Source organism: Meles meles, chromosome 4 (assembly GCF_922984935.1).
Source record: "Meles meles chromosome 4, mMelMel3.1 paternal haplotype, whole genome shotgun sequence".
In the NCBI taxonomy this organism is placed as follows: Eukaryota; Metazoa; Chordata; class Mammalia; order Carnivora; family Mustelidae; genus Meles; species Meles meles.
The window spans coordinates 59,049,366-59,076,586 of record NC_060069.1 but is presented as its reverse complement, the minus strand read 5'-3'; the positions used below and the strand labels follow the sequence as shown (position 1 = coordinate 59,076,586).

The window sequence follows — 27,221 nt, the reverse complement described above, 5'->3', positions numbered from 1 at the left end:
TCCTCTTCTCCAAATGAACAATGAAATTATGTACTTCAGGACTCTGGGATCTTTTATAAGTAAGGCTTATCACCGTATGATACTGCACAGGCAAGAGCAAGGGTTTACAAAAAATATATGGACTGGAACTTTCCTTTTAATAACGTGAGTTTTATTTAATAAGCTGAGAGTTAATGTCTCATTAAGTGCAAACATGGTTTTCAGAATGTCCAGTTTCCTCAGGGCATCAGTCTCTACAGAAGACTGTCCAAACAGTAAGAGCTACCTGGCATCATGGAATGTTCTGTGCCTGTATCTCTGTTTAGATCTGCAGGATCCTCTTCCACCACTTCTCCCTCCTGTAGTTCCTCACTCACTAGCTCTCCTGCGCCACTCACCATAAGGCTGTATGGATGGAAGTTTCTGGTCTCTGCAGAAGCTGTTTCCTTCATTTGGAATTCCCATCTCCTCATCACTGCCTGTTGAATTCCATATATTCTTCCAGATCCAGCTCAATCACCATTCTTCTTTGTGGAAGTCTAGATTGCGATGTCCTTGAAATTGGACACTGAATCTCACATACTGTTTTGTGTTGCCACAAGCACAGTGTCTTGTGTATTCGGGGGTGTTAAGTGAAAAGCTTGTTGAGTGAATGAATGAAGGCATGAATGGATGAATAGATGATACACAGTCCTGCCTACCTAAGACTTCTTGAGGTTTCTTCCAAACTCCTCCTTCCCAAACCATTCTATCAACATCCCAGGCACACTAGGAGTGGCTCCTGGCTACGGATTCCATGGAGCTCTTAGCAGTGATAATTTAAAACCATTTGCTCTTATTTTAGTTCCCAAGAAAAAGCCTATTATGAGTTTATGGCTCACATATGAACTTTTCATATTTTCTGCAAAGTCATTTGTGGGGGTAGTGGAAATCACGTTTACTTTGGATTGAAATTTAGTAGCAGTTTGGAAGAGGGAGAAAGGAGAGACAGAAGATTGGCTTAAAAAACTGCATAATTATGGGCACCTGGCTGACTCAGCTGGACGAACATGTGACTCCTGATCTTGGGGTTGTGAGTTCACGCCCCATGTTGGGTGTAGAGAATGCTACAAGAAAAAATAAACTTTAAAAAACCCTCCATAATTAAAAGAAATGTTTGGTGGCAAGTTAGTCTGCTCTTCAACCTCCCTCCTCTCCCAGTTATGCCCCCAAACCTCAGTAATATCTGTTGGAGATACAAACACCTTCTGTGAGATGCAGTCTTTTTGCTTGTAATTGAGGAATAGAGCCAAATTCTAAATTCATATGACAAGGTGTGGAAGAAGGAAAGAAAACAGAGGAGTGACTTTGTATGTTTGGCTCAGTGCCAATTATGAAGAGCCCAGAATAGTGACTGACACAGAGAGGGGGCTTAAATATTTGCTGAATGAATTTTTAAAAATCCACAATCCCAACACTGATAAAACAGAAGCAGGAGCTCAGAGCCAGAGAATTTAGTGTACTTCAAATTTGAAGAAATCTTGGGAAATGATGCTGGGATGGAGAGGTGCTAAATTTCATGCGTAGGTGTGCTCTGAGTCAATCTTATCTTGATCCTAAGATTGAGGGAGACCCAGCTGGCATAGAGGTTAAATAAAACAAGGGAGAAGATATTTTAACTTTAATCAAAGATATCTCAAGGAAGGACTGGTACATTCACATTCAGTGATTTTTGAAACTAACACAAATTAAGTTAGTGTTGAGAGAGATGTGGAGAAGCCACTCAATTTCGGAATATTATTGGAAAAAGCTGAAAATTGCAGTGACATTTTATGTGAAAATATAGTGGTTATGTGTTCTGCCTGGAGGAAGGCAGAGAGCATTTTCTGACTTTCTGAGTTAGACCATTTCCTGAACAATATGAGAATGAAGGGGGCACAGGGAGAGTGTTCTAGAGTCACCCCTGAAGAAGACGGCTGTGCGCGTTAGATGCACTCTTGATTTTGAAGATGCCAAGAATAAAACAGTTCTTTACTTGACATATAACGATGAATACCACCATTTCTACCTCAGGAAATTACTCAGAGCTACAAACTTATTTGAAAAGCATCATGGTCCAAAGAAGAAATGAACATCAGAGCATCTAGCTAATAAAAATGACTACAAAAATGGTGTTAAGCAAGCTTCAGTTTCCAACTGAATTATCATAAACACTTCTTTGAAGTGGATATGATGATACTCTCATTTTATAGAAGAAGTGCTTGAAGCTCACAGAGAATAACTTGCCCCAAGACAGGTACCTGGTAATATCAGAGATAATAATGAGCAGTAATCACTTAGTGAGCATCTCAAATGCACCAGGGGCTGTGCTGAATACTGTACATATATTTCAACAGTACGTAGGTTACAACAACTCCTTGGTGTGCATACTTTTATTATAAGCATTTCAGATGAAGAAGCTGAGACAGAGAGAGAGAGAGCGGGAAGAGCTAGTAAGTGTCGGAGCGGGGACAAGAGCCCAGAGTCTGTTTTTGACTACTATGTTTTATTGTCTACTAGAGCTGCAATTAGAAGTCCAGCCTGTCTGTTATGGGGGCCCACACTCCAAGCCATTCCTCTCTATCACCACTCCATTCTGCTCAGTGATACTTCAGAATTTCCATTGCACTTTATTTTTTTTCGTAGCTTTAAATTTGCTTACATAATTTTACTTATTTTATTTTTTATTATGTTAAGCTAGCCACCATACAGTACATCATTAGTTTTTGACATAGTGTTCAATGATTCAATAGTTGCATATAACACCCAGTGCTCATCACAACACACGCCCTCCTTAATACCCATCACCCGGCTACCTTATCCCCCTATTCCCTACCCTCTGAAACCTTCAGTTTGTTTCCTGGAGTCCATAGTCTCTCCAGGTTTGTCTCCCTCTCTAATTTCCCCCCCTTCGGTCTTCCCTCCTTTCCCCTGTGGTTTTCTATGCTACCCATTGCACTTTATATCCTCCTCGGACAAAAATCCTCACTGGATAGAAGGTAGCCATGTGTGGATATCCAGGTCATACAGCTGGAGAATAAAGTGAGAGCCAGGATTTGGGTATAGGCATATTTCCCCACCCAAGCTCATGCTCTTTCTCTGTACTGCACTGGACATCTTTATGCGAAAAGTCTTGAAGACACCAGGGCACGCCAGTTTTTCAACATCATTGAAGTGGATCATAGTGAACTCCCTTTCTCCCTCCCTCTGGACAGAGAGTCAGAAAGTCAAGGTTTAAATGGCAGCACTCCTACTTATAAAGGGTGCAACTTTCGGTAAAGTTGCTTTTCTGAGCTTCTCTCTTCTCATCTGTTAAAACAGGAATAATTATACCCACTTTACACAGCTACATGAAAGAACTCAGTAAGAGGAGTGAACACTGTGGGCACTTGAAAGATGGTAGTTTCCTTTTCTTTCTTCCTTGCTCCATTCACTCTCACCTCTCTCTGCTCTTGGACGAGGCAAAAGATCCTGCCATTTTTAAGTGACAGAAGCACTGCGGTAATTGGTGTGTATTTGTGTGTACTCGTGAGACTTATCTACAGACAGTAGAGGAGGAAACAGATCTTATGGAATGAAAACATTTGAGAATTTTTTCAGAGACTTCAAGCCTTTCTGAATTCTGTAATGTACTTTATATCTCAGGCCAACTCAAGACCAGTGTGGATTTGGAAGCACATTGCACAGATCAAGTACCATCTCATTCTGTGTGCTCACGGCTCCACATCTGTAAGCCCTGGATTGTCTTTTGTGTACACCACAGTCACCAGCACAAAAGGAAAGGCAAGGTCAGGGAAGTAACAAGACACTCTGCCGAATTCTTTATGTCAGAGATCAAACAGAATCCTTAAAACACTCCAGCAAAGTAGGTCCTAATACTTCCTTTAATAATGCCGAGGGTTAAGGTGGCAGTTGTGGGATTTAATCTGGGTTTGTTTAACTGTGAAGCTGAAGATCTTCCCACGACGAGAGCAGGCTGCCCTCCTCTAGGTACTTCAAAAGCACAAGCTAGATGGAAATAGTTTTTTGGCTTCTGAAAAGCTTTCTCAGCTAGAACTGCTCCTTGGTAGGAGATTACTCTCCTACTTTGGTGAATGATCTTTCACAGACACCCTTAAGTCATCCTTGATGGAACTCAGGCTCCATGCTTTTTACATGTAGAAGTTACAGGGTAAGCATTCAGGAGAATGCTTATTTCCCTTTGTGTAATTTGTCTGCAAACAGAATAGGCTGCCACGAGGTGAGTAGTGGCTGTGCCTTGAGTAGGGGTTCAGGCTGGGCCGTCCATGCACATTACTGTGGTGAAAAAAAAAGAAGGCGAGCTTGGCAGTGCTTTCACCAAACTATCTTTAAAATGAAAAAAGAGAAAAAAATCAAACAACAAATAACTTCCTTAAACCAGTTAAGTGTAACTTCCTTAATATACCTAAGTGTTAGAAATGTTTACCTTTCTTAGCTGTCTAGAGAGAGACCCGACAAAATGTCCATGGGGCGGGGCAGGGTGGGGGAGGGAACTGCCTGTCTAGGTTCCCTGCTCCACATTTATTCCATGGAGGCAAAACATAATGGGTAGGAAAGAGGGAGCCCTCAGCTTCTGATCTGAGTGGAAGCTCTATAATGTCTGTCTGTTGTCTCTCCTAATGAGAATCAGCTCTTTTTCCTTCAGATGGAGTCTTCTTTCTTTTTTTCTTTTTTTAATGATTTTATTTATTTATTTGACTGAGAGAGACACAGCAAGAGAGGGAACACAGAAGGGGGAGTGGGAGAGGGAGAAGCAGGCTTCCCACTGAGCAGAGAGCCCGATGTGGGGCTCCAACCCCAGGACCCTGGTATCATGACCTGAGCCAAAGGCAGAGCCTTAACAATGACTGAACCACCCAGGCCCCCTGTGTCTTCTTTCTTTCTTTTTTTTTTTTTTTAAGATTTTTATTATTTATTTATTTGACAGAGAGAGATCACAAGTAGAGAGAGAGAGGGAAGCAGGCTCCCTGCTGAGCAGAGAGCCCGATGCGGGACTCGATCCCAGGACCCTGAGATCATGACCTGAGCTGAAGGCAGCGGCTTAACCCACTGAGCCACCCAGGCGCCTCTGTGTCTTCTTTCTTAATCCTATTCTTCCTTAGAGGAAAACTCACTTAAGCCCCCCTTTCCTTCTTAACTGTCTTTTGACTGAGGTTTGGTCTTTAAGAAAATGAAAGTTGTGTTTGAGAATTCTTTGGTTGGCTTTGATAGAGAATCTGAAACACACATTTTTCTGAAGCAGAGTTGGTTAAACCAGAAGCATTTAAAAAAACTTCTCATCATTTTAATTTGGAAAAGGGAAAGGCATTAATGGAGAACCTGTCTATGACAGGCATGCAATTCATGTTTGTCTAATTTAATCCTTACAAACATCTTGTAGAATGAAGGTTCTATTCTGCCCAAGCTTACTAAAAACAATATAGGCTCCAAGAGGTTAATTTGCCCAAGATCACTGAGAGTATATACACCTCATTTTTAGACATGCCTTTTTTTTTTTAAGATTTTATTTATTTATTTGAAAGAGAGAGAGAGCTCACAAGTAGGCAGAGAGGCAGGCAGAGAGAGAGGGGGGAAGCAAGCCTTCTGCCAAGCAGAGAGCCCAATGCAGGGCTCGATCCCAGGACCCTGAGATCATGACCTGAGCCGAAGGCAGAGGCTTAACTCACTGAGCCACCCAGGCACTCCTAGACATACCTTAATAAACTTTTCATGTTTTTACAAACTTTAGTTCCATCAATATATATAGGAAATATACCAGTTTTGTTTACTGTGGAATTCCCATTACCTTCGAGAGTGCTTCATACTTAATAGATGCTCAAGAAGTATTTTTGAATGAACGTATTTGCACTTTGTTACATAAATGGATATGTCAGCTTTCAAAATTAATGAAATAGAGGAAGCAAACACATAATAGATGTGTACGGACTCAAGGAAAAAACAATGGTAGCATAATATAAAGCCAAAAGTAGGTCTAGTACTAAAATGGATACCATGAGTTCCATTTTCCTAAGATATATATATTACTCGTTAGGAACACTGAATCCTAATCAGTTATACAATTTCAAGTTTCTTTAAGACAGGAACTGAATCAATTGCTCTAGATATGTATAGCTCTTCTAAAAAGAAATTTCCTCTTTCCCTAGGGGATTCTGTCTTAAGAGAGAGTACTGGACAATATAATGAATAGTGTCCTAAAACTATCTTTACGGGAGATGGGACAATAAATGCATTCTATTAGGCTGTTTCTTACTGCTTTTTCTACATTGGCCAATAGCACTGGCGCATACTCCAATAAACATCATCATGCCTGTCGAACATGCTTTAAAGACTAGCAGAAGGAGCCTTTTATTTAAGGTCTCGGTTTGCGCAGATGGTGCTTATCTCTCCGATGCTAGCAACTCATATTTGAACTAAATAACAAGTGTATTCTGTTTAATTATTTGTTTGAAGTCCATCCAAAGTTTTTAATATCTCCTCAGTCTCTATGACTGATTCTCCTACTACTTTGCAACCCACCAAGTATCATCACAACCACAATGAGAGTGAAGACATATGTGATCCAAGAATCCGAGAGAGATGACTCAGTCAGCAACCTCTCCCTTGGTGTGCAAGGGTAGGGACTGCTCCTTTGTCATCTGGAGCATGACAATAAGAACAGTCACTGGTTTTTCCTAATATAGCTTGCAATCCATTTGGGACTTTTATTCTCATTCACGCTCATGCACAGCCCTTATTCCTTCAACTCCCATACCTTTTGGCAGGAAATATACAAACAGCTGGATTGGGCTCATAGGATGTTATTTTTTGCCTCATTAAACTGTGGCTTTCCTCAAGCAATGTGTTTTCTTTATATTCCAGCCCAGAAATCATTTAATAGGAAGAAGTTATCTCAGAGAGTGCCTCAGGAAAAGGCTCAGGAATGGGCAACAAAAGCATGTTCTGTTTTATGGGGTGTTTGCACAGTTCTTCTTCCTCTACTCCCTATAATATACAAGTATTTATTGTATATTCTGTAAAAAGTTCTCTCTGGAGCTAGCTAGGCAGGGTTGTAACTGCTGTGGTTATTCTTTGTTGCCTGTAAGATTACAGATTAGAAAGCAGTAAGTCAGCCAGTCAACAAATATTGCCAGGAATTGTAATAGTCTGGAGAGAGAGTGGTAAACAAGACAGATGTGATTCTTATGATTTGGGAGTGCTGAGTGATATTACACAAATATTTTTAAGTGTGATAAATGCCATCAAGGAGAACCACAGGGTATTATGGGAAGAGGCAACAGCAGGATGTAAGACAAATCCCTCTTTATTTACATGTGCCAGGAAAGTATCTACTTCTCTTGATTACCCAGGACTACCTTTAGCATTTGAGAGTTTCCCAGCAGTTTTTTAAAAATTATTTTATTCTAAAAAGGATTTAATTAATTAATTAGTTTACTTATTTGAGAGAGAAAGAGTGAGAGAGACCGAATGGAGGGAAGGGCAGAGGGAGAGAGAGAGAGAGAGAGAGAGAGAGAGAGAGAATCTCAGACAGACTCTGTGCTGAATGCAGAGCCCAATACAGGGCTTGATCTCACCATGCTGAGATCATGACCTGAGCCGAAACTAAAATTCAGATTCTCAACTGACTGAGGCATGCAGCTGCCCCTTAAATTTATTTTTAAAATTCTGGTATAATTGGCAAACAGTGTTATATTAGTTTCAAGTGTAAAATATACTCCTTCGACAACTCTGTACATTACTCAGTGCTCACATAGTTACGTTCACTCTACAGTTCAGAATCTTTGTCTCTTTTTTCTTTGTTCTTTTGTTTTGTCTCCTAAATTCCATGTATAAGTGAAATCATATGGTATTTTTTGTGAGTGTCTCTGCTTTGACTTCTCATATCAAAGCCCTGTTTAGAGGATAAAATATTCACTGAAACTATTACAAGCCGGTTATAGAATGCTATTTGACTAATTTAAAAATCCTCATAATTCATGCAGAAAGACCAACCTTTCCCTTAATGAAAAAGAATTTCATATTCATTTCATAGGAAATGAACTATTTAATTAGGAAATTTAATATATTGGTTATTTGCTTTAATTCTCTGTGAGAGGGCGCCTGGGTGGCTCAGTGGGTTGAGCCTCTGCCTTCGGCTTGGGTCGTGATCTCGGGGTCCTGGGATCAACCCTCATTGGGCTCTCTGCTCTGCGGGGAGCCTGCTTACCCTCCTCTCTCTACCTGTCTCTGCCTACTTGTGATCTCTCTCTCTCTCTCTGTCAAGTAAATAAATAAAATCTTTTAAAAAAATAAATTCTCTGTGAGTCAGTCTGTTCAAAGACTTCAAGGGAATTCTTGATTATTCCAACAAAGGGAAAATTGGCATAAGTATTTATTCAGTGAGACTGGGTTCAAGTTCCTCCAAAGAACACTGGAAAAACTATCCTTGGTACAGTGTAGCAGACGACAGTAGTTCTCAAAATGCAGCACCTGGATCAGCATCAGCAGCATCATCTGGGAACTTGTTAGAAATGCAGATTCGTGGGTCCCCTTTTCAACTCACTGAATCAGAAACTCTAGGGGGTGAAGGTATCAGACTGTGTTTTAACAAGCCCTCTGAGTGATTCTGATGCATGCTAAAGTTTGTAAACCGCTAACACAGTGTTTAAGATCATGGGTTTGGAATCAGACAGATCCGGAGGTGACTCCCAGCTCTCTACCCCTTAGTAGTTGTGGGACTATCCATAATCTCTTTTAAGTCTCCATCTCTTCATAGAAGAAATATTGGTCGGAATGTTAGATACAGTAATACTAGTGTCTAACTTTGAAGTTTGATGTGAGGATTAAAAGAAGCAATTGTTGTAAAGTAAGGTAAGCATAGTGTTTAAAAGGTGTTGGCAGTTAATGGCTATCAGACACATGAAAAATGTTCATCATCACTAGCCATCAGGGAGATTCAAATTAAAACCACATTGAGATACCACCTTACACCAGTTAGAATGGCCAAAATTAGCAAGACAGGAAACAACATGTGTTGGAGGATGTGGAGAAAGGGGAACCCTCTTACACTGTAGGTGGGAATGCAAGTTGGTGCAGCCACTTTGGAGAACAGTGTGGAGATTCCTCAAGAAATTAAAAATAGAGCTTCCCTATGACCCTGCAATTGCTCTACTGGGTATTTACCTCGAAGATACAGATGTAGTGAAAAGAAGGGCCATCTGTACCCCAATGTTTATAGCAGCAATGGCCACGGTCGCCAAACTGTGGAAAAAACCAAGATGCCCTTCAACGGATGAATGGATAAGGAAGATGTGGTCCACATACACTATGGAGTATTATGCCTCCATCAGAAAGGATGAATACCCAACGTTTGTAGCAACATGGACAGGACTGGAAGAGATTCTGCTGAGTGAAATAAGTCAAGCAGAGAGAGTCAATTATCATATGGCTTCACTTATTTGTGGAGCATAACAAATAACATGGAGGACATGGGGAGATGGAGAGGAGAAGGGAGTTGAGGGAAATTGGAAGGGAAGGTGAACCATGAGAGACTATGGACTCTGAAAAACAACCTGAGGGTTTTGAAGGGGTTGGGGGTGGGAGGTTGGGGAACCAGGTGGTGGGTAATAGGGAGGGCACGTATTGCATGGAGCACTGAGTGTGGTGTAAAAACAATGAATACTGTTACGCTGAAAAGAAATTAAATAATAATAATAATAATAAAGTACCCCCCCCCAAAAAAGTGTTGGCAGTTATTTTTAATGGCGTTTCTAGCTGTTTTTCATCTATGGTATTGGACTAATGGGTTATTGATTTCACTTAGTTGCAGGACAACGTGGGGTATATTTATTTCTAGTCGGTGACATCATGTTCAAGTAGGCAGTGAATGTCAAAACTAGCATCAGAGCTATCGGTGTATTTCAAAGACACAGAAAAAACCTCCAAGTTCACATATCTAATCAAGAGGCATCCTCCATTGGGAGCACTGGGTAAAGAAGTGTCTCAGACTAGGAGGTTTTCACAGACTTCAAGTTTATCTGGGATTGTTCTGACCCAGACCATATCAGGGTGACCTCTGCCTGGGGATCTGGTATGAGGTCTTTCTTGTTGCCTTGCCAGCTCAGCTGATATCTCTCTTTAGAACTCTCTCTGAACCTGTCCTAAGGCACCGATCATTTCTGCTGTGTATTTTAGCTATTTCTGAGCATGCCATTACTCACCAACTAGATCACCTCTTGAGACAGGACCTAAATCTGAGTAATCTTCATACCTCCCTCAACACCTATCATCATGCCTCGCCCCTGGGATGGGATCAGTGTCTTTGGAATGGATGAATGAGTGAATGAATGTTTTCAAACCTAACGACAAAGCTGGAATAAATCGTGTATTTCATACTTTTACCACAGTAGACAAGCACTCACTGTAAGAAAAGAGACACCTTATCTTACCTTCTCCTAAAGTCAAATTTGATCTCTATTATCACCTAGAAAAGAAATGGAATCAAATGTATTTTGCTTCCAAGACCCAACTGGCAAATGCATGTCCTGCTCTTGTTAAGCACTGTGTGATTTCAGGTCAGCCACCGAATCTCTCAGGACCATGGAAACATCCGCAGCTGCAAAGAGGATGCTAATTCCTTGCCACCTTATAGTTTAAATATATTAGGAGAATCAATAAAAATTAGATTAATCTTTGTATTTTAGGATATGGTGCAGTACACTGCACATAGAAGGTGCTCACTCAATATTTGTTGAATAAATGAATGAAAGAAGAAAGGCTGGAAAGCACCAAACTTGGCAGAGTAAGAAGAAAGCATTCAAGCAAGTACAATAAAATGACTTACTTATCACTTTCATCTTAGAAGACAGCCATTCTGGCTCTTTTTAAACTCAGGTTGGAAGGCTATCTGCAATGGGATTGGGAAGTCCAGTAGATGGAAGAGCTCACATTAGAAATTTAGCTTTCCCTTTCCTGGGGAAGATGACAAGGGGCCAGAGGAAGTGCCTGGCTTTAAACAGTCTTCACTGGCAGCAGTGTGTTTTTAATAATACTGGACATTCTTTGAACTCGGCCCAATGTTATATTTCTTTCTCGTGAATTTAATTTTTTGAATAGATGTTACATGTTTCAAAAAAGAAAAAAAGTTAAAAAGGTATTCAGTGGAAAATCTTCCTCCCACCACCCCCATCCTTCTTTCTCTAATTCATCCATCCATGGTGCCCCATCCGTACATAACCACTGTAAGGAGTTTTCTATGTATCCTTCAGAAGTTTCTTTATGCTTAGACAAGCAAACACAGATATTACATATATTTGCATTTTCCTACCCTTCTAATGACAAGAGGTAACATTCTATGCCAATTATTCTGTACTTTGCTTTTACCACCTAATACATCTTTAAGGTTTTTCTGTGTCAGTACACAGAGAATTACTTCATTTTTATTATACCTATATAATAATCAATTGTAAGCATATACCTTAGTTTATTTATCTGGTATCTTATTAATAACTATTTAGATTATTTCCTATTTTTTTGCTCTTAAGATCGTTGCTATGATAAATAACCTTGAATGTAGTGCTATATATTTTTCAGGAGCAATATAAAGTCACCATCTGTAAATTGAGAAAAATTATCTTGACTGTAGGGCAGACAGAAACAAACAAAAAACTATACCAATATTTACAAGAGCATTAATGTTTCAGGCACTTGATTTTATTATTCTAATTCTGGTTCAATCTTCTCTTACATAATTAAATTACAGCTCGGGATATAAGCACAGACACAATTACTGAACAAAATGTCAGCATCATGAGGTTTCTGATGGATTATACTGAAACCTGTTTTCTCTCTGTGGTGTATAGTGCATGTCTTTAATGCACACCCAGCTTGACACAGGATTTCTAGCCAGTCCCTGCCCTCCAAAGGCCCCTCCCGAGTGTTCTAACATTCCTGTTTGGGGCACTAGTTCTCACTCAGTTGCTCAAGTCAAACACCTAGAAATGACCCTGAGTCCTCGTTTCTCTCATTTCCAACATCCAATCCATCAGCAAGTTGTCTCGACTCTACTTTCAAAATAAATCTTGAATAGGACCTCTTAACAGCATTAGCGATGTTACCCTGCTCTCATCTTTCACCTGGACTGCCCTTCACGGATACCCTGTTTTCCCTCTCCCTCCCAATAGTCATCTTAAAAGTTAGAGTGATATTTTGAATAGGCAAACCAGATAACGACCCTGCCTTCTGCCCCAGTTAACCATGACTGGACCCCATTTACCGTTGCGACCTTGAGGTAGACCCTCTCCTGCTCGTCACTCACTGCACCTGGTTGCACTTTCTGTCTTGGATCAGAACTAGACTTGGTCCTGCCCCATGGCTTTGCAGCTGCGGTCCCTTTTGCCTTCCACCAGACCCTTTTGGTTCCTTTTAATGTTCAGGTCTCAACTCAAGAGTCGTCTCCTCAGAGTGGCCCCTACACTCCATCACTCCCTATCCTTCTATCTTGCACTTGTTCTCTTCATAGGACTTACTACCAATCATGGGCATTTTTCTACATGCTTGCTGCTGTCTCTCCCACGGGACTGAGACTCTGCTTAGAGCCTGGCTTCCTCACTTGCTGCTCCATCTATGGCCCTTAGAGCATGTTACTAAGGAAGAAAGATATTGGGATAGAAAACTAGCAACCTCAGCTATAATTGTTATTTGAAAACTTTCAAAAATTTCACCTCCCAAGGCAATGACAGGAGAAAATAAGCATAACATCACAAATTTTTCAGATTTTTGTCAGCAATTTTATCTTACAAAAATCACAAACCTTAATATTATATAATTAAACCTGTGGGGGGAAACAGGAAGAACGTTTTAAGGACTACTTTAAGTACCTGTAGTAAGAGCCTTCAGCATTTAGCAGCACAAAACCAAATAGACTTGCCTGTGCATATTCTAAACTATGAAAACGCCAACAGTACCATGAGGCAGGGCAAAGGGCCTCATGGGGACACATAGCTTCCCAAGCCTAAGCTTCAGAAACTGTGTGTAGAGTGGCCTCCCAAACCAATTAAGAACGAATGGTGGGTGGGGAAGGGGTGGCATTTAAACAGTTGTGTATCTGAGTTACAATCTCAATTTCCCAACTGACGCTGGCTTGACTTTAAGTGTTTTCATTATTTCCCACAAGCAACCATCAGTTACCACCAGGAGCACATAGTTCTTTCTGTGTTAAAGCTAAAGCTCAGCCATTCTTATAAAATCCCAGCAGTCCCTTTTGCTGCTACAGAGAAGAACCGAGGGCAAAGGACTAGAACTGGCTTATACACTCACTCAGTTTTATCACACGGAGAACAAAACCACCAGAGCACAATCCCCAGTTTTTACTGAAGGTAATTAAATGCAAACTCACTCCAGCAAAATCCCCAAGATCCAGGCCTGAAGCCCCTTTATTCTATTACCTTTCGCTATATCCTCTTTAGCCTGATGACTGAAATCTGTAAGCAGTTGTTCCTGTCATTAGGGTGAGTTATTGAGTTCAGCTGTAATTCTACCTTCTTTTCTGACTCAAGGTTTTATCCCAAAGGGAAATATGTCACGCTGGTAGGTATCACATGATAATGACTTAACCCATCAAGTCTTAATAATCTTATAATGGGGGAAAAGCAGTGGCAAGGATTATTTGAAACAAAGGATAATCCTGAGTGACATGTTTTAGAAATCCTGATTTTTTTTTTTAATAGCTCTGCCTCCAAAGTACAGTTAAAATCAGGTTGCTTCCCCACCTGACAGCAGGGGGCAGCAGATCAGAATCGGCTCTGTCTCTGAAAGTAGTTTCAAGGATGAAAAATTTGTGGTGGAAAAATCCTCAAATCCTTTAGTGCTTAATCTAAATGTGGACACCCAAGGGTCGATTCTTCATTAAAATTTTTTAAAATAACCAAGTTAAGTATAAAGAATTTTGCATTTATTTTCTAGTTTATATTAGGTTGAACCTCATAAAATTGTCCTTTTATTGTGTGTGTGAGGCAAAAGCTATTAAGTACTGGCAATTTCTGCGGGTTAAATCTAATACTTCCAAGTAGAATTTAGATACAGATTTTTTTAAGTATACACGAAGGACAGGTACGTGTCTGCACCTAGCAACAGCCCTTGGTTCAAAGAGAGAGTGATGAGTTCTTGTGGAAAGCTACCTCTGCCTCTCCCTACTCCCCACAGCTGGGATCATGGGTATTTCCCAACACCCTATCTATGGTGTCTGTTCCAGGACCAAGTAATTCTTCAGCTTTGGGTCACACTTCCCCTGCCCACTCTATTGTTGTCTCTCTACCCAGGGAATACCCACGGTGATGATCACTGCTCATCAGATCAGGACATAGTTACAGCTAAAACCCCAGGCTCCATGGTACTCCCCTTATTCCCAGACCCCTACCAGGAAACAGTTTCTATGTCTGAGTTGCTGAGCCTTGAGTGAGTTCTTCTTAATCTGTTCCATCAGTGGTTCTCAAAGTGTAGTCCAAGCATCAGCATCACCTGGGAACTTGTTGAAAAAGCAAATCCTGAGCTCCACTCAAACCTACTGACTCTGAAGTTCTGGGGGTGGGGTCCAGCAATCAGGGTTTTATCAAGCCTTGCAGGTGATTCAGAGCATGCTGAAGTGTGAGGACCATGGGATTAGGTCATGAAACGGAGTTTCTCAGTAGATCTTTTCTATTATCCATGGCTTTTTATAAACTTTTTCTTTCTAGACAATATCTAGTTTCCTTCCTAGCAGCTTAAAGTTTAGCTGAATCCCAAGCTTTGTAGGTAGGCACTTGCTGTACATGGAATGATTTCTCAGTTGTCAAATGCCACCTTCCTGGGATGCTACTATCACGCCTTCTGGGTTCTGAAATGTTAGTTTCTGCCTATCTATTAGAACCTCAGGAAGCTGGCCATTAGTGTCAATTGCAATTGGAATTCCTGGTGCCCGTGAACATGGTGCTTTTCCTACCTGTATGAGTCTCCTATGGATGTGCTCTGCTCCTAAGACCTGTCCTGTCTTGGTAGGCAGGTTCTATACTACATCTGGCCTTTCTCTAACTTACTAGGACCAAACACCCGGCTTTGGATGTAAGCAAGGGTAAATACTTTGTAAGTTATTTAGTATTTGAGTGGTTAAAATAAAAGGAAATATTAGGATCTGTCATTCAAAGTGGAAAATTTAACCCCCCTGAAAGGCCTGGATTTTTCCTTTTTTCCCCAGAAGCCATTCTATGCTTGCTCAAACTTTTCATCATTTTTATATGTGCAGTGAATGGAAGAAAAGGGAAATGCCATCTTATAAAAATGTGATTTTTGAGAAAGAAATGGTATTATTTAAGTATAACTTCAAAATTTCTTTCAGACAATACCTGCTTGCTTATTTGTCTGCTTCCTCACTAGATGTTCAGATTTTTGAGGAAGGGAATTTTTTTTTGTCTTGTTTATTCTAGTAGTCTAGTACTATCTTGCTGTATAAGCTCAAGGAATGTTTGAGAGATGAATGACTGAACACACACACACAACACAAATGCACATATACATAAGAAAAAACAAAAGGTATATTTCTCTGAATTATCTAGATTAATGTAACCACAATAAAAACAGATCATTTACATTTGACCAAGGTTTAAGCTCAATATCTACCGTCATGCTCAGGATAGAGGGGTAGAAGTATATTAGTGCGAGGGTTGGGAACTATTAATGAAGGGGTTGGCAAAGCTACTCTCCTTAGAATGCAGGTCATTATCATATCGTAGGCTGTAAAGACCTCAAGGGACATCTATTTGACCACTTTCATTTTTTGGAGGAGGAAACTGAGGCCTATAGAGGTGAAGTCAATTTTATAAGGTCACCATGCTGGTTGGTGGTAAACATAGAACAGAACCCAGACTTCCTGACTATCATTTTTTTCTCAGTCTGGTTTTTGAAATCACGTTTGACAATTATTTATAATGATAGAATCACATTGGAAAGGATGACTTTTCCCCAAATACTTTTTTCAAGATTAAAAATATCTTAGAAAATGAGATGCCTGAAGCCGTATGCTATGATGTATTTAAATCATTCTTATCTGTTTCTTCTAAGAGAAACTAGCTATGTGTTTTTCTTCCAAAGAGGTTCAAAGAAGTGTCATTTGCAAGCTTATAAATGAAAAATTCCTTGGATACAGCATGGTCCAATGAACTCAAATGCTAATCGGAGGGGTTCTGAAATATTCATTTGAGTTCACATGTATCTTAAACTCAATTTTCTTTAACTTCACTTGTAATGAAAGAAAAAGAAATAAAAATGAGATGTCAATTTTTGTCTGTCAGATTGGCAAAGATGATAAAGAGTGACACTCTTTTGGCTGGAGTATAGGGAAATAAGATTCATACACTGTCAGTATGAGGGAAATTAACATAGTCTTTGTGTAGGGAAGTTTGTTGATAGAATCAAATTTTTAAGCCCGTACAGTCTTCTATCAATAGTATCATGTTATTTATGATCTAATCTGAAAAGTACAAAGATGTCCATATATGAGAATGCTTATCCCAATACTATTTAGAGTTACAGAAAAATGAAAATTATCCAAAGTCTGTGAATTGGGATGAGTCATTTACATTGTGTTAACCCATAAAAACAAAATTCTATGTAATTGTTAAAAATATAAATCATACCTATATTTACCAAGATCTAAAGAATTCAAGGACATAAGGAGGAAGGGAAAAATGAGGTTCAAAATCTCAAGTAAATTATGATCATATTTATGTAAATGTGTGTGTGTGTGTGTGTGTGTGTGTGTGTGTGTGTGTGTGATTACAGGGAGGTGACCTCCAAAATGTTGAAAATGGTTACCTCAGGATGGTAAAGTTGAGCAGCTTTTTTTTTTTTTTTTGCTTTTTATGTTTGCATGAATTTTATACATGAACATGTATAAGATTTATAATTAGAAAAAAAAAACCCCAGAAACAAAAGACCTATCTTTGTATTTTCAATGAAACAAAGTTGCATATGTTTTTGTTTCCCAAATTCTGCTTTATGACAGTCTGAAGAATGTACATTGGGCAAAGACATTTAAGATGTTTCAAAAGCCACAAGTGATAGGGTGTCAAATATAATTTAATGTAATTCTTATTCCAAATTGGAAGAATAAAAGTGACTTTCAGCTCCTTTTATATCCTTAACTTTGTTTTATAAAGACACTTTTGATGACATAATTCATGACCTCAGACTTTGATCCACATTTATCTTGTATTGTTTCCAGCAGTGATGGCTATTCTGGATCGGGTGTGTTCTTCCCGCTCATGGAACCAGTGGCTCTTGTGACAAGGAAATCTACAGCCAGTCATGGAAATGACTGTGGCCACCTGCTGGAGAACTGCTCCATGCACATGTGCCTTCCACGTGCGAGCCGTCACCCGTGGCACCAGCTGATGCTGCTACTGCTGGCACCAGGGAGCTTGTCCTAGATGAAGTGACTGGAGGCAGGCGAGCATGGCGCAATCCCCTCTTCTGAGAAGCCTGATTTCAACACCAGCGAAATGTCTATTACTAAAAGGCAAGCACTTCAAGTGAGTTTTTAACAGAAACTGGAGAATGGTCCGAAATTTGGAACCAGAAAGGTTGATAAGACACAGGTAGAATTTTAACAGTTCTAATTCATTATGTTCAAGTCTTCACTTTTCTTCTTCCTATGTCCGGGTCCAGCAAGGAGGCCTGTGTTCCGGGGTCAAGTGAGTGAGGGGGAGAGTGGTAGATGCTTAGAAAACATTCTTGAATGAATGTAGTTCTCCTTCATATTAAACTTTCATGAGCACCGGAGTCCCTGAAGAGCCTGATCCCCAGAGACTCTGATTCAGTAAGTCTGCGGGGAGCCCATGAATTTGCATTTCCAATGAACTTCCAGGTGGTACTGATGGACAACCTTGAGCAGCACTGCTTTAGAGAGCAGTCTGTTCCCTCTACTCTGTGACACTCGGGAGTTTGATTTGTGGCCCATTTGGACATGCCTGATGGAAGAAGAGCACTTCTCTATCTGGGAAGATTATTCCAGTTTTCAGAAGGACCTAATGAGACACAAAAGAAGGGACTATCCTTCCAGACCAGCTAGGCAGATCTGCCAAATCCAGCCTGGCAACTGATGAGCACAGCAGATGCCCTGGCCAGCTTGCTTTCACATCCAGTCTGCACCAGCCCCTCCAGACTGAGCTGGTTGGCATAGGATTTGTGCACATGAAGAGCTGCTACTCTGGAAGTATCCTATATGGATTTGCATTGAGTGAAATTTGCATTTATATATAGCACATTTCTGTGCAAGAGGCTATGGCAGGATCTTTCTCTCCCTCTCTCATTCTCTCTCTCTCCATATATCATATATGTGATATATTATATATATATTTTTTTTATATATATATATATAAAATTTTCCTCATATAAATATGAGGAAGATTAGGAAAGCTGTGTGTACTTAACCGGGAATTAAGTTAAATGTCTGTTGAGTAAACCAGCTTATTTAGGGAGAAGGAACGGCAGTGAGAATTAGCATTTATGAAGCTCTGTTATCTATCATGCACCATTAAGAACCTTCACACAAAATGTCTCAATTAATCAGCACCAACGACACAATGAGATGGGCCCTATGATGCTTATTTGGTGAATGAGGTCTCTCAATGTCAGAGGTGAACTACTTGCCTAGTAAAAATGAAATTCCTAAATAGTAGATCTGGAATTTGATTTAGTTACATCTGATTTTGAAGTCTGTATTGTCTCTACTCCATTCTCATTGACACAACATAGAACAAATAAAAATTATTTAATTAGAAAATAGTATTATGAATCTAAGATCAACTTGTATTCCATAAACTGTTTTTTACTGCGATTGTGTGGGTTTTTGCTGAGAACACAAAAGGGGCAAAACTGATACTCTGTTTGGAACTACCATCTCTAAAACATTGTCTTATGTAGTAGCATTTGATTGAATTAATGTACTTTTTATAAACATTATTTTATTACTAGTACAGTCTCATAAGTTAAAGAGTCGTTATGTTTGTGTGTTCCCCACATTACAAATGGTCAGATGTCAATTTTAAAGCATTCTGGATAGCAAAGTACCAGATTTTGGCAGAAGTAATCTGTCTGTGAATCAAACCCAGAAGAGAAATTAAGCTTCTTAAAAAGTCCTTTCTGATTTTCTTATTATACAAGAATTACTTTTAACAAAGCATTGTGTATGTGGAGGCAGGAGAGCTGGTGGGGGAGACTACTGAGGTAAAAAGACTTACATGAGCCCTAAGTTACAATAGTAACTCTCTTTGCGATGTGTTTACAATCATAAGCCCTTAGTAAGAGGAAATGCATCACCTTTTTTTTTTTTAAAGTTAAGCTATGGATTCTCTTCCCATTAAAGTTTAAAGCAGACAGAACAAATTATTTGAGAGCTATAGTGGTGGCCCATCTATCGTATGTGCACTTGTGTGTGCATCTGTGCTTGTATACGTACGTGTGTGTGTGAGAGAGAGAGACGATGAGAAGGAAGGGAATTGCATAGTGAAGGTGGTAGGGCTGGGCCAAATCGTTTCTGAATGCCGATATCTTTCTTTTGCCATTATTTTCAGGATTATGGAATCAGGTGTACACATTGGCAAGGTACTTCACCATCTTTCAGTATGAAAGATGCTAATATATTTCAGATGGGACGTCGACTCATTTGAACATGTGGGGTAAGAAGGAGATAAAGAAGTGTCTGTCTGTTAAAAGAGCCTACTTCTTGGGTTCTTAAGGATAAAGTGAGTTAGTAAACCTCTCAGTACAGTGCTTGACATTTAGGAAATGTGAGCTGTTATTACCGAGTCAAAAGGAGTTACTTTTAGTTTCTAATTTAAGTTTTGGGTCTAATGATTTTCCCCTTTTTGTCCCTTTTAGGTGACCTAATTTTGCTCTGGTAACTTTCAGGAAAACCTTCAATTTGCAAAGGAAGCTTAACTACCAAAAAAATGAGGCCTTTGCTAGGAGGGCTGGACGCAGTTATGCGCCCTTGACAGGAGAAGGGACAGGGTGTCATGTACATTTCTGGAGTCTAGTCACCAAAGAGAAGGATCAGGATGAGTGGTCAGGATCCTTGACCCACTAACCTTTCTCTCTTGTGCTGTCTCTGAGATGGCTTAACCCATAATCCATGGCTACAGGCACTGTTTTCAGCACTGAGATGTGTCCTGTACTGGGCTTTTTGAAAATAAAAGTTTAAGTACCTTGACAGCTTGCATGACAGCATGAGTTTCCCTACTTAGTTAAACTCCAGGTATCTGAAATGATCACTGGACTGAATGCATTATTATGTATTAAAATGGAATCCATGGGATATTATAGTCATTTGATCAGCCAATGCATGCTTACTGTGCCCCTACTATATACTAGGTGATAAAAGAAATATAAAGGACATGCATAAAAGTAGATGCTACCCCCAGGATCTTTGAGCTTCTTGTGTGATGGTGTTTACAATGTGGTGATAGTAAAAAAAAACAACAACAACAACAACAAAAAAACAACAAAAAACCAAACCCATATTGTTTTACTTTCAGGGAAACACTAATAAAATTCAAATAAAATGTGGAGTCTAGTTAATAGTAATGCACTAAAGAACCAATGTTTCATTAGTTGTGATAAATGCCCCATAGAAATGGGAGATGTTAACAATAGGGGAAAGTGAGTGCAGAGTGTATGGGGACTCCGTTTATTATCTTAGTAGTTTTTCTGTAAATATAAAACTATTCTAAAAGAGAAAGTTTATTTTAAAAAAAAAACCAAATAGCATTTTTTAAGCATTCAGTTTTGCCTGCAAGCACACTTACAGATTTTCAACCCTGGCTTCCTTTTATGTAACCATCGCCTCCATTTTGTCTTCTCCAGGAAAGCCCAGTGTGTTCACCAGTCTGATAAGCAAGTCTCAGCTGCACAGAGTCTAGGCTTTGGGTTCGCCCTTGCCGTGGATATAAGACATATATTACCAGCTGAGGTGAAAATCAGGCCAGCTCTTCGGCTTGGAAGAAGCAGGGTGTCCTTAGTGTTCCTGAACACCTAGTTCTGAGGATTTGGTCATTCTGGAATCTCAGTTCAAGGGCGTTAGTTTCATTGCCCAGGGCCATCCAACATCTCCCGGTTTCGTACATTTGAAACAGGAAGGAGGCAAGAAGGTAAGGCTTCTCTTGTGTGAAATGAAAACGCGGTCTCCTCTCTGGGCTTCAGTTTCCTCATCTGAAAAGCAGGGTGACATCTACTAGTTCTAGCTTGCTTAGTTCCTCCTGACCCTGTCCAAACAGACCAATAGCACCGTCTCTGCCACCTCCGCCTGCCGTCCCTCTACCAGCTTCACCACCACCACATAAAGACGGCATCAGATGACTTCCTTCACATCAGGAAGATTGACTCGGAAGAGGCAAAAATCTTTGGGATAAAGTCTGCAGAGGTGAATATAAAAATGAGGAGGAGCCCTCTTCAGTAAGGCTCCATAGAGATGAAATTGCCCATGACATTCAGGGGGAAAAATCCCTCCTTTTGCCTATTAAAATGTGGCTAACTGACCATCCTATTCCCCCTAGGTTCAAGGGAGCATAGACACCAGAGGAGGCACCTGCGCAGTCCCAACTCGATGGATGAGAAGTTAGAAGATTGTTAATCTGCTAACCCCTTCAAAATTGTGCCTCTACACCAAAGGCCTTCAAATCTGGTTGCTCTGGAGATTCAACAAGAGTGGTCTAGTATAATTAGATCAGCATGATGAATTCAAACCTCTAAACCAACATTTAACACTTTGGTGGGTAAAGGAAACAATGTGTTTAATAAAACTGTATCCTTTGAGATTGGCATTTGAAGGTTCATTAACACAGCTACACAAAAGAAGAGTTTGGGGGAAAGAATACCACAGAGCAACACGATGAAGGAAAGGTGAATACTTTAAGTGGGGAAAGACGTTTTTAAGGTAGCCATGCCTCGAGGAAGACATGCAGGGGCAGGCTAAAAGCTCAAATTCCTTTATAAGAGTGTTTCAAATTTTTGGAAGACACTGTTCCATTTCTGAAACTGATTTGCATGGCACACTGCATCTTGTAAATGCCCTGGGACCTGCAACTGCTCCTTCCCACAGATTGTGAGACCAATGTGGGCCTGTTGTAAGCATTAGACCCCAGTCTGAAATCTCCTCTGTAGTTCAGTGTGCATTCCTCTATTGCATTAGTGGGTAAGTTCCGATACAGCAATTGTCAGAAGCGTTTTATGCATGGGGATCATAGGATATGAGCTCTGAACAGATGGCCTGGTCTAGTGAATGGCTCAGGACTAAGGAAAATGCCGTTTTGTGCTACTGGAATTCTGCCCCATGATGTGGTACCATTTGAATTCCACTGGGAAATCCATTGTACCTAGGAATTACACTTCAGTTTCCTTGTCCTAAAATTAAGTTTCCTATGTGGCCTCTGTTTTATTTTCTGTTCTAGGAAAATGATTTTTGATTAAGTAGGCATCTTTTGAGATAAAGATACTTCAAAAACATGATTGATACTTTTCACTGAATACTGTCGGTAAAGGCTTCTTGAGATTCTTAGTGCAGTGATTCTGAAAATGTGGTCCCTAGGTCAGAAGCACGTACATCACTTAAGAACTTGTTAGAAATGCAAATTCTCTATAGAATCAGAAACTCTGAGGGTAGGGCCCAGTGATCTGTATTGATGGTCGTCCATGAGGTTTTAAACTAAAGCAAAATAGTCTAGAGGGTTCAGATGAGAGTAAAAAAAAACTTAGATTTTGGGAAATTATAGCTTCAAAAGAGGTTCAGGGGTGCCTGGGTGGCTCAGTGGGTTAAGCCGCTGCCTTCGGCTCAGGTCATGATCTCAGGGTCCTGGGATCAAGTCTCACATCGGGCTCTCTGCTCGGCAGGGAGCCTGCTTCCCTCTCTCTCTCTCTCTCTCTCTGCCTGCCTCTCTGCCTACTTGTGATCTCTCTCTCTGTCAAATAAATAAATAAAATCTTTAAAAAAAAAAAAAGAGGTTCGAAGAAAGTGAAGGCTGAGGATTAGGTTCTAATGCATGTGCCTTTCTGTGTTAACTACAGACACATAGACTTTTAGGCCTAGAATAGACCTTAGAACATAAAACGTAGTAAGGTCCTTCATTTATAAGAGTGCAGAGAAGTCTGATGTGCTGACAATTCATGTGCCTCAACTTCTTTCATCACCCAGAGTCCAGCAACCCACTAACATGCCCATGAGCCATGAAGAGATTACTGTGGGGCCAGGGCTGACCAGGTAGCTTCGGGGCACAGGAAGGACTATGGCCAGCTGAGTTTCCTTGGAGAGTGGCCCAAGAAGAGCAGGATCTCATGGTGCACAGCTGAAAATGTTGGAAAGCACTTACCAGAAAAAGAATGAGTTTATAGAATTTATTATCAACTTATCATCCTATAAAAGGAGGGTGGATAAAAAAAGAAAACCAGAGTGGTATGATCATAGTCCAATTAGTTCTCCAGCAGTGCAGCCCAGAAATGCTTGGCACTGGGACTCTCCAGCTTTTCGAGGTGCAGAATTTTAAATTTATTCACTGAATTCCAGGGAGGGGGATGGAACACATGCCAATTCTTGTTGGGTTCTTGTCAGAGCAGGGGACCTAACCAGCTTCCCAGGGACTACCATAGAGGGGATGGTCAAGTCTGAGGGGCCTGGACTTTGGGCATGGCTGAGCAGAGATGGATGAGAACAAAGTATGGGGGAGGGGATGGGAGGTAAGGGAGGGCAGGAGGGAGAGAGAGACAGGAGAGGGGGATTGATGTTAGCAGCTCCTGATAGTGGGAAAGTTTAATAAGAGGGAAAGAGATGCAGAGAAAGCTTTGGGATGCTTTACTGTGTGAGGTGCTGTGGGACCCCTCAATCATCAATGTCGGGAAACTACACTAATGATCTACAGTATTTTCCAAAGCTACGACATCTGGCCATTGTTTCCCTGAAATGACACTATACATAGACTGGACCCTGTGGGGCTCCGATTATATGCAGGTAAGTTAAACTCTATTTAGTATTCATTTACCTTTAAAGGAACAGCAACCTTAAGCTTCATTTTGTTCTGCCTGGATTTTTAGAGCAAGATATAACTTCTTAAGAACAACATGGATTCAATCCACAAAGACCCCATTTAGAGAAATTTCCCTCTCATTTATTAAAGATTAAGAAACCTAATACATTTGTACAGTAGTGTGAGCTCATTATTTTAGTGCAAGTAATGATCTCCTAGCACCCGAGAGAAATAACTGACCTACTACTGTGTTTGGTGATTTTAAGATGCAAAAGATAAGAGGGAAGGGCATTTAGCAACTTTCTCTCTTTTCCCAAACCATTTAATTAGTGCTTACTATGTGCCAGACACTGTGGAGACAGGAAAGATGAATAAGATAGATTCAGTGGTCCTTTACAGTCAGGGACATTGAAGTATAACATTAGTGACAGACACAGTGGATAAAATACAGTGTGAAACATGGCATATGATAGACGTATGCAAATAGTCGGACAGAAGATTAGAAGTTATCATTTATTACTCACTGTTTGCCAAGTATTATTGCAAACATTAAAAAAATTATTTATTTTTATTATGGTAAAACATACATAATCCAAAACATATCTGTGTAGCCATTTGTGTCTAGTTCGGGGGCATTAAGTACGTTCATGGTGTTGGGCAACCATCAACATTATCCATCTCTGCAAATTTTTCACCTTCTCAAACTGGAAGTCTGTCCTCATGGAATACGAACTCCCCACTGCCAGCTCCCTCAGCCTCTGGCGACCACCATCCTCCTTTCTGTCTTGGTGAATCTGACCACTCTAGGTTCTTCATATATATGGAACTGTACACTACTTGCCCTTTTGTGTCTGGCTTGTCTCACTAAGTATAACGTCGGTAAGCATTTAACATGCTGTCCTCACGTAATTCTCTCAACTCTATCAGGTTGGTAGCATATCCCCCATTTTTTACAGATGAAGTAACTGATGATCAGAGATGTTATCAGCTCAAAAATCACAGTTAATAGGTAGCCCAGCCTGGATTTGAACCCTGGTCTGTGAGTGCTAAATCTTAAGCCCTTGCTACAACGCCAGTTAACTTGGTAGGAAAGAGGGGAGTCAGGGTAGCTACAAAAATCTATAAAAAGAAATGAAAACTTAGTCTGTTTGACAGTTTATATTAACTGTAGGAACAGGACAGCTCTCCCTATGAAAGTAGTGGAGATCATTAACCAGTTATTTCAAAAAGAAGGTTGCTAGGTAGAAGAGGATGTACATCTAAGGTTCACTCTGCCTTTTTACAACAAACTGTTGCTGTAAATACATCTATTACTCTATGGAATCCTCTCAGGAAGTGGCTGCGAGACTGAAAATAATTGTGACAGCCTTTTCGGTATGGTTCCAAGCAATCAAAGGCCACATTTTTCCTTTGAGCATTCCTCTCTGTGGCCAATACTTCTGATGTGTTGACTGAGAGCACTTTGCGTGTGGAGTCTGGGAAGGATCACTCCCCATGCGATGCGCATCCTGAGGCTGCTTGGGAGAGGGATGGGTCTATAGTGGTCAGAACAAGAGCAGCCCTCCGGGGATCACCAGTGATCATCTGGCTGGGCTGGAGCTTCTGACCACTCCCTCTTGGCATGCCCAGGGCCCCTTTGAGAGCAGTCCAGTCTCCTCCTTTTTGAATCTTCTGGTCCTCAGCTAGACCATGTTCTCTCTCCCTGCCCAGGTCCACGAGATGGGTGGTTCCCTCCCAGGCTCCTGCCTTCTCCAGAGCACACACATGGAAGACGATATGCAGGGACAAGGCTCACCTCTCAACTCAGCCTTCTAGGTACTACACCCTGGTTTAGCCTCTCAAGCCAGGCTGCCTCTTGTGATAGGAGCTGAAACAACCAAAGTGTGCAGCTTTCAGGCTGACCTCTCTTTCTCTCCCCCATTCTGTTCTTTAATGTTAATTGTAGCAGATGTGGTAGAAAGAGCATAATATTTTGGCTGTGGGAGGCCTGGGTTCCAGTTCTGACTCTATCACTTACAAGCTGTATGTCCTTGAGCAATGTACTAATGTCATCTGAACTTCAGTTTTCTCGTTGGTCTAGTGAGGATACTAATAACACTGACATCCATAGTTGTTGTGTAACAATCAAATGATGTACACCAACAACATATTTGGAGAATTGAAGCACTTTACAAGAATTAATTTTTTTAAACTATATTTACCTTTAGAACCATGCTTAATTTTCTATTAATGGTACATGAAGGTTGCCCTGGATTTAAAGCGATATCTTTATATTAAGTCATTTCCACCATCAGCATTTGTATGGCATGAGCACTCACTGTGTGCCCAGTGGTCACCTTGGCAGGGGGGAAGCAAATCATCCCATCTATTACTACAGAGAGAGCCAAGCTAATACTTATTCCTTGCATAAATAAGTGAATTGCTCATTTTGATGCAAAATGAATTACATCTACTTTCTCATTTCCTAAAATGAAATCATCTAATAAATTGGAAGAATGAAGATGAAAACTGGCTTTTAATTCATTTGTTCAAAGTATTTAAATGTGTAACAATTAGCCTGCAGTAAATTATTGTGAGGAGAACAGAAACGCATGTTCAATTAGTCTAAATCTTTGCTATAGCATTTAGATATGGAAACTCAGTGTCTACTCACTGGAAACGAATTCTCTGGGAAGCTGAATGCAAGCTGAATTCTGGGAGCAGAGTTTCTTTTACCACATGAAGAATCACAAAAAGACAGATGAGGTGGTGCACGCAAAGCATGTGACATCTGTGGCGCACTGCTGTCATCGTATATGAGAAAGGAAAACAAGGCTTGAGTTCTTAGATGCTTGAGTCAGACAAAGGTCTCTTGAAGGGCTCAGTCACAATTCTCAGCACAATGCTTGATTCTACCAACTCCACTCCATCTCCTTTTTCCTTTCTATGTCAACTTCTCAGATTTCCTGGGGAGAGCAGAAGGAAGCGGGACCAAATGAAGCTTCCAGGGAAAGCTGGGTAATTCAAATATTTAGAGCAAGAGATGCTTCACTTCCACGGGATCTCTTAAAAACTTTCCAGAAGAATATATCCTCCCAAAGGCACGATCATGATGGAGAAAGTTTGTAAACTTACAGCCACTCGGATTACAATTAGAACATGGATGACCCACCCACAGTACTTTTCCATACAAAAAAAACAGAT

The 27,221-nt window shown here is 40.4% G+C and overlaps 1 protein-coding gene across 7 annotated transcripts in view; it reads right to left on the bottom strand.

The window, feature by feature from the left end:
* Positions 1–27,221, bottom strand: part of PEX5L (peroxisomal biogenesis factor 5 like) — a 227,116-nt gene that overhangs the window by 114,973 nt on the left and 84,922 nt on the right. The window contains exon 2 of one of the 7 annotated variants that reach the window (XM_046003225.1): positions 26,692–26,983. The exons of the other annotated variants lie outside the window; for them this stretch is intronic. Within the exon in view, the coding sequence (XP_045859181.1) occupies positions 26,692–26,808 (117 nt within the window). The 5' untranslated portion in view covers positions 26,809–26,983. The remainder of the gene's footprint in view (positions 1–26,691; positions 26,984–27,221) is intronic. 7 annotated transcript variants of the gene reach the window in all.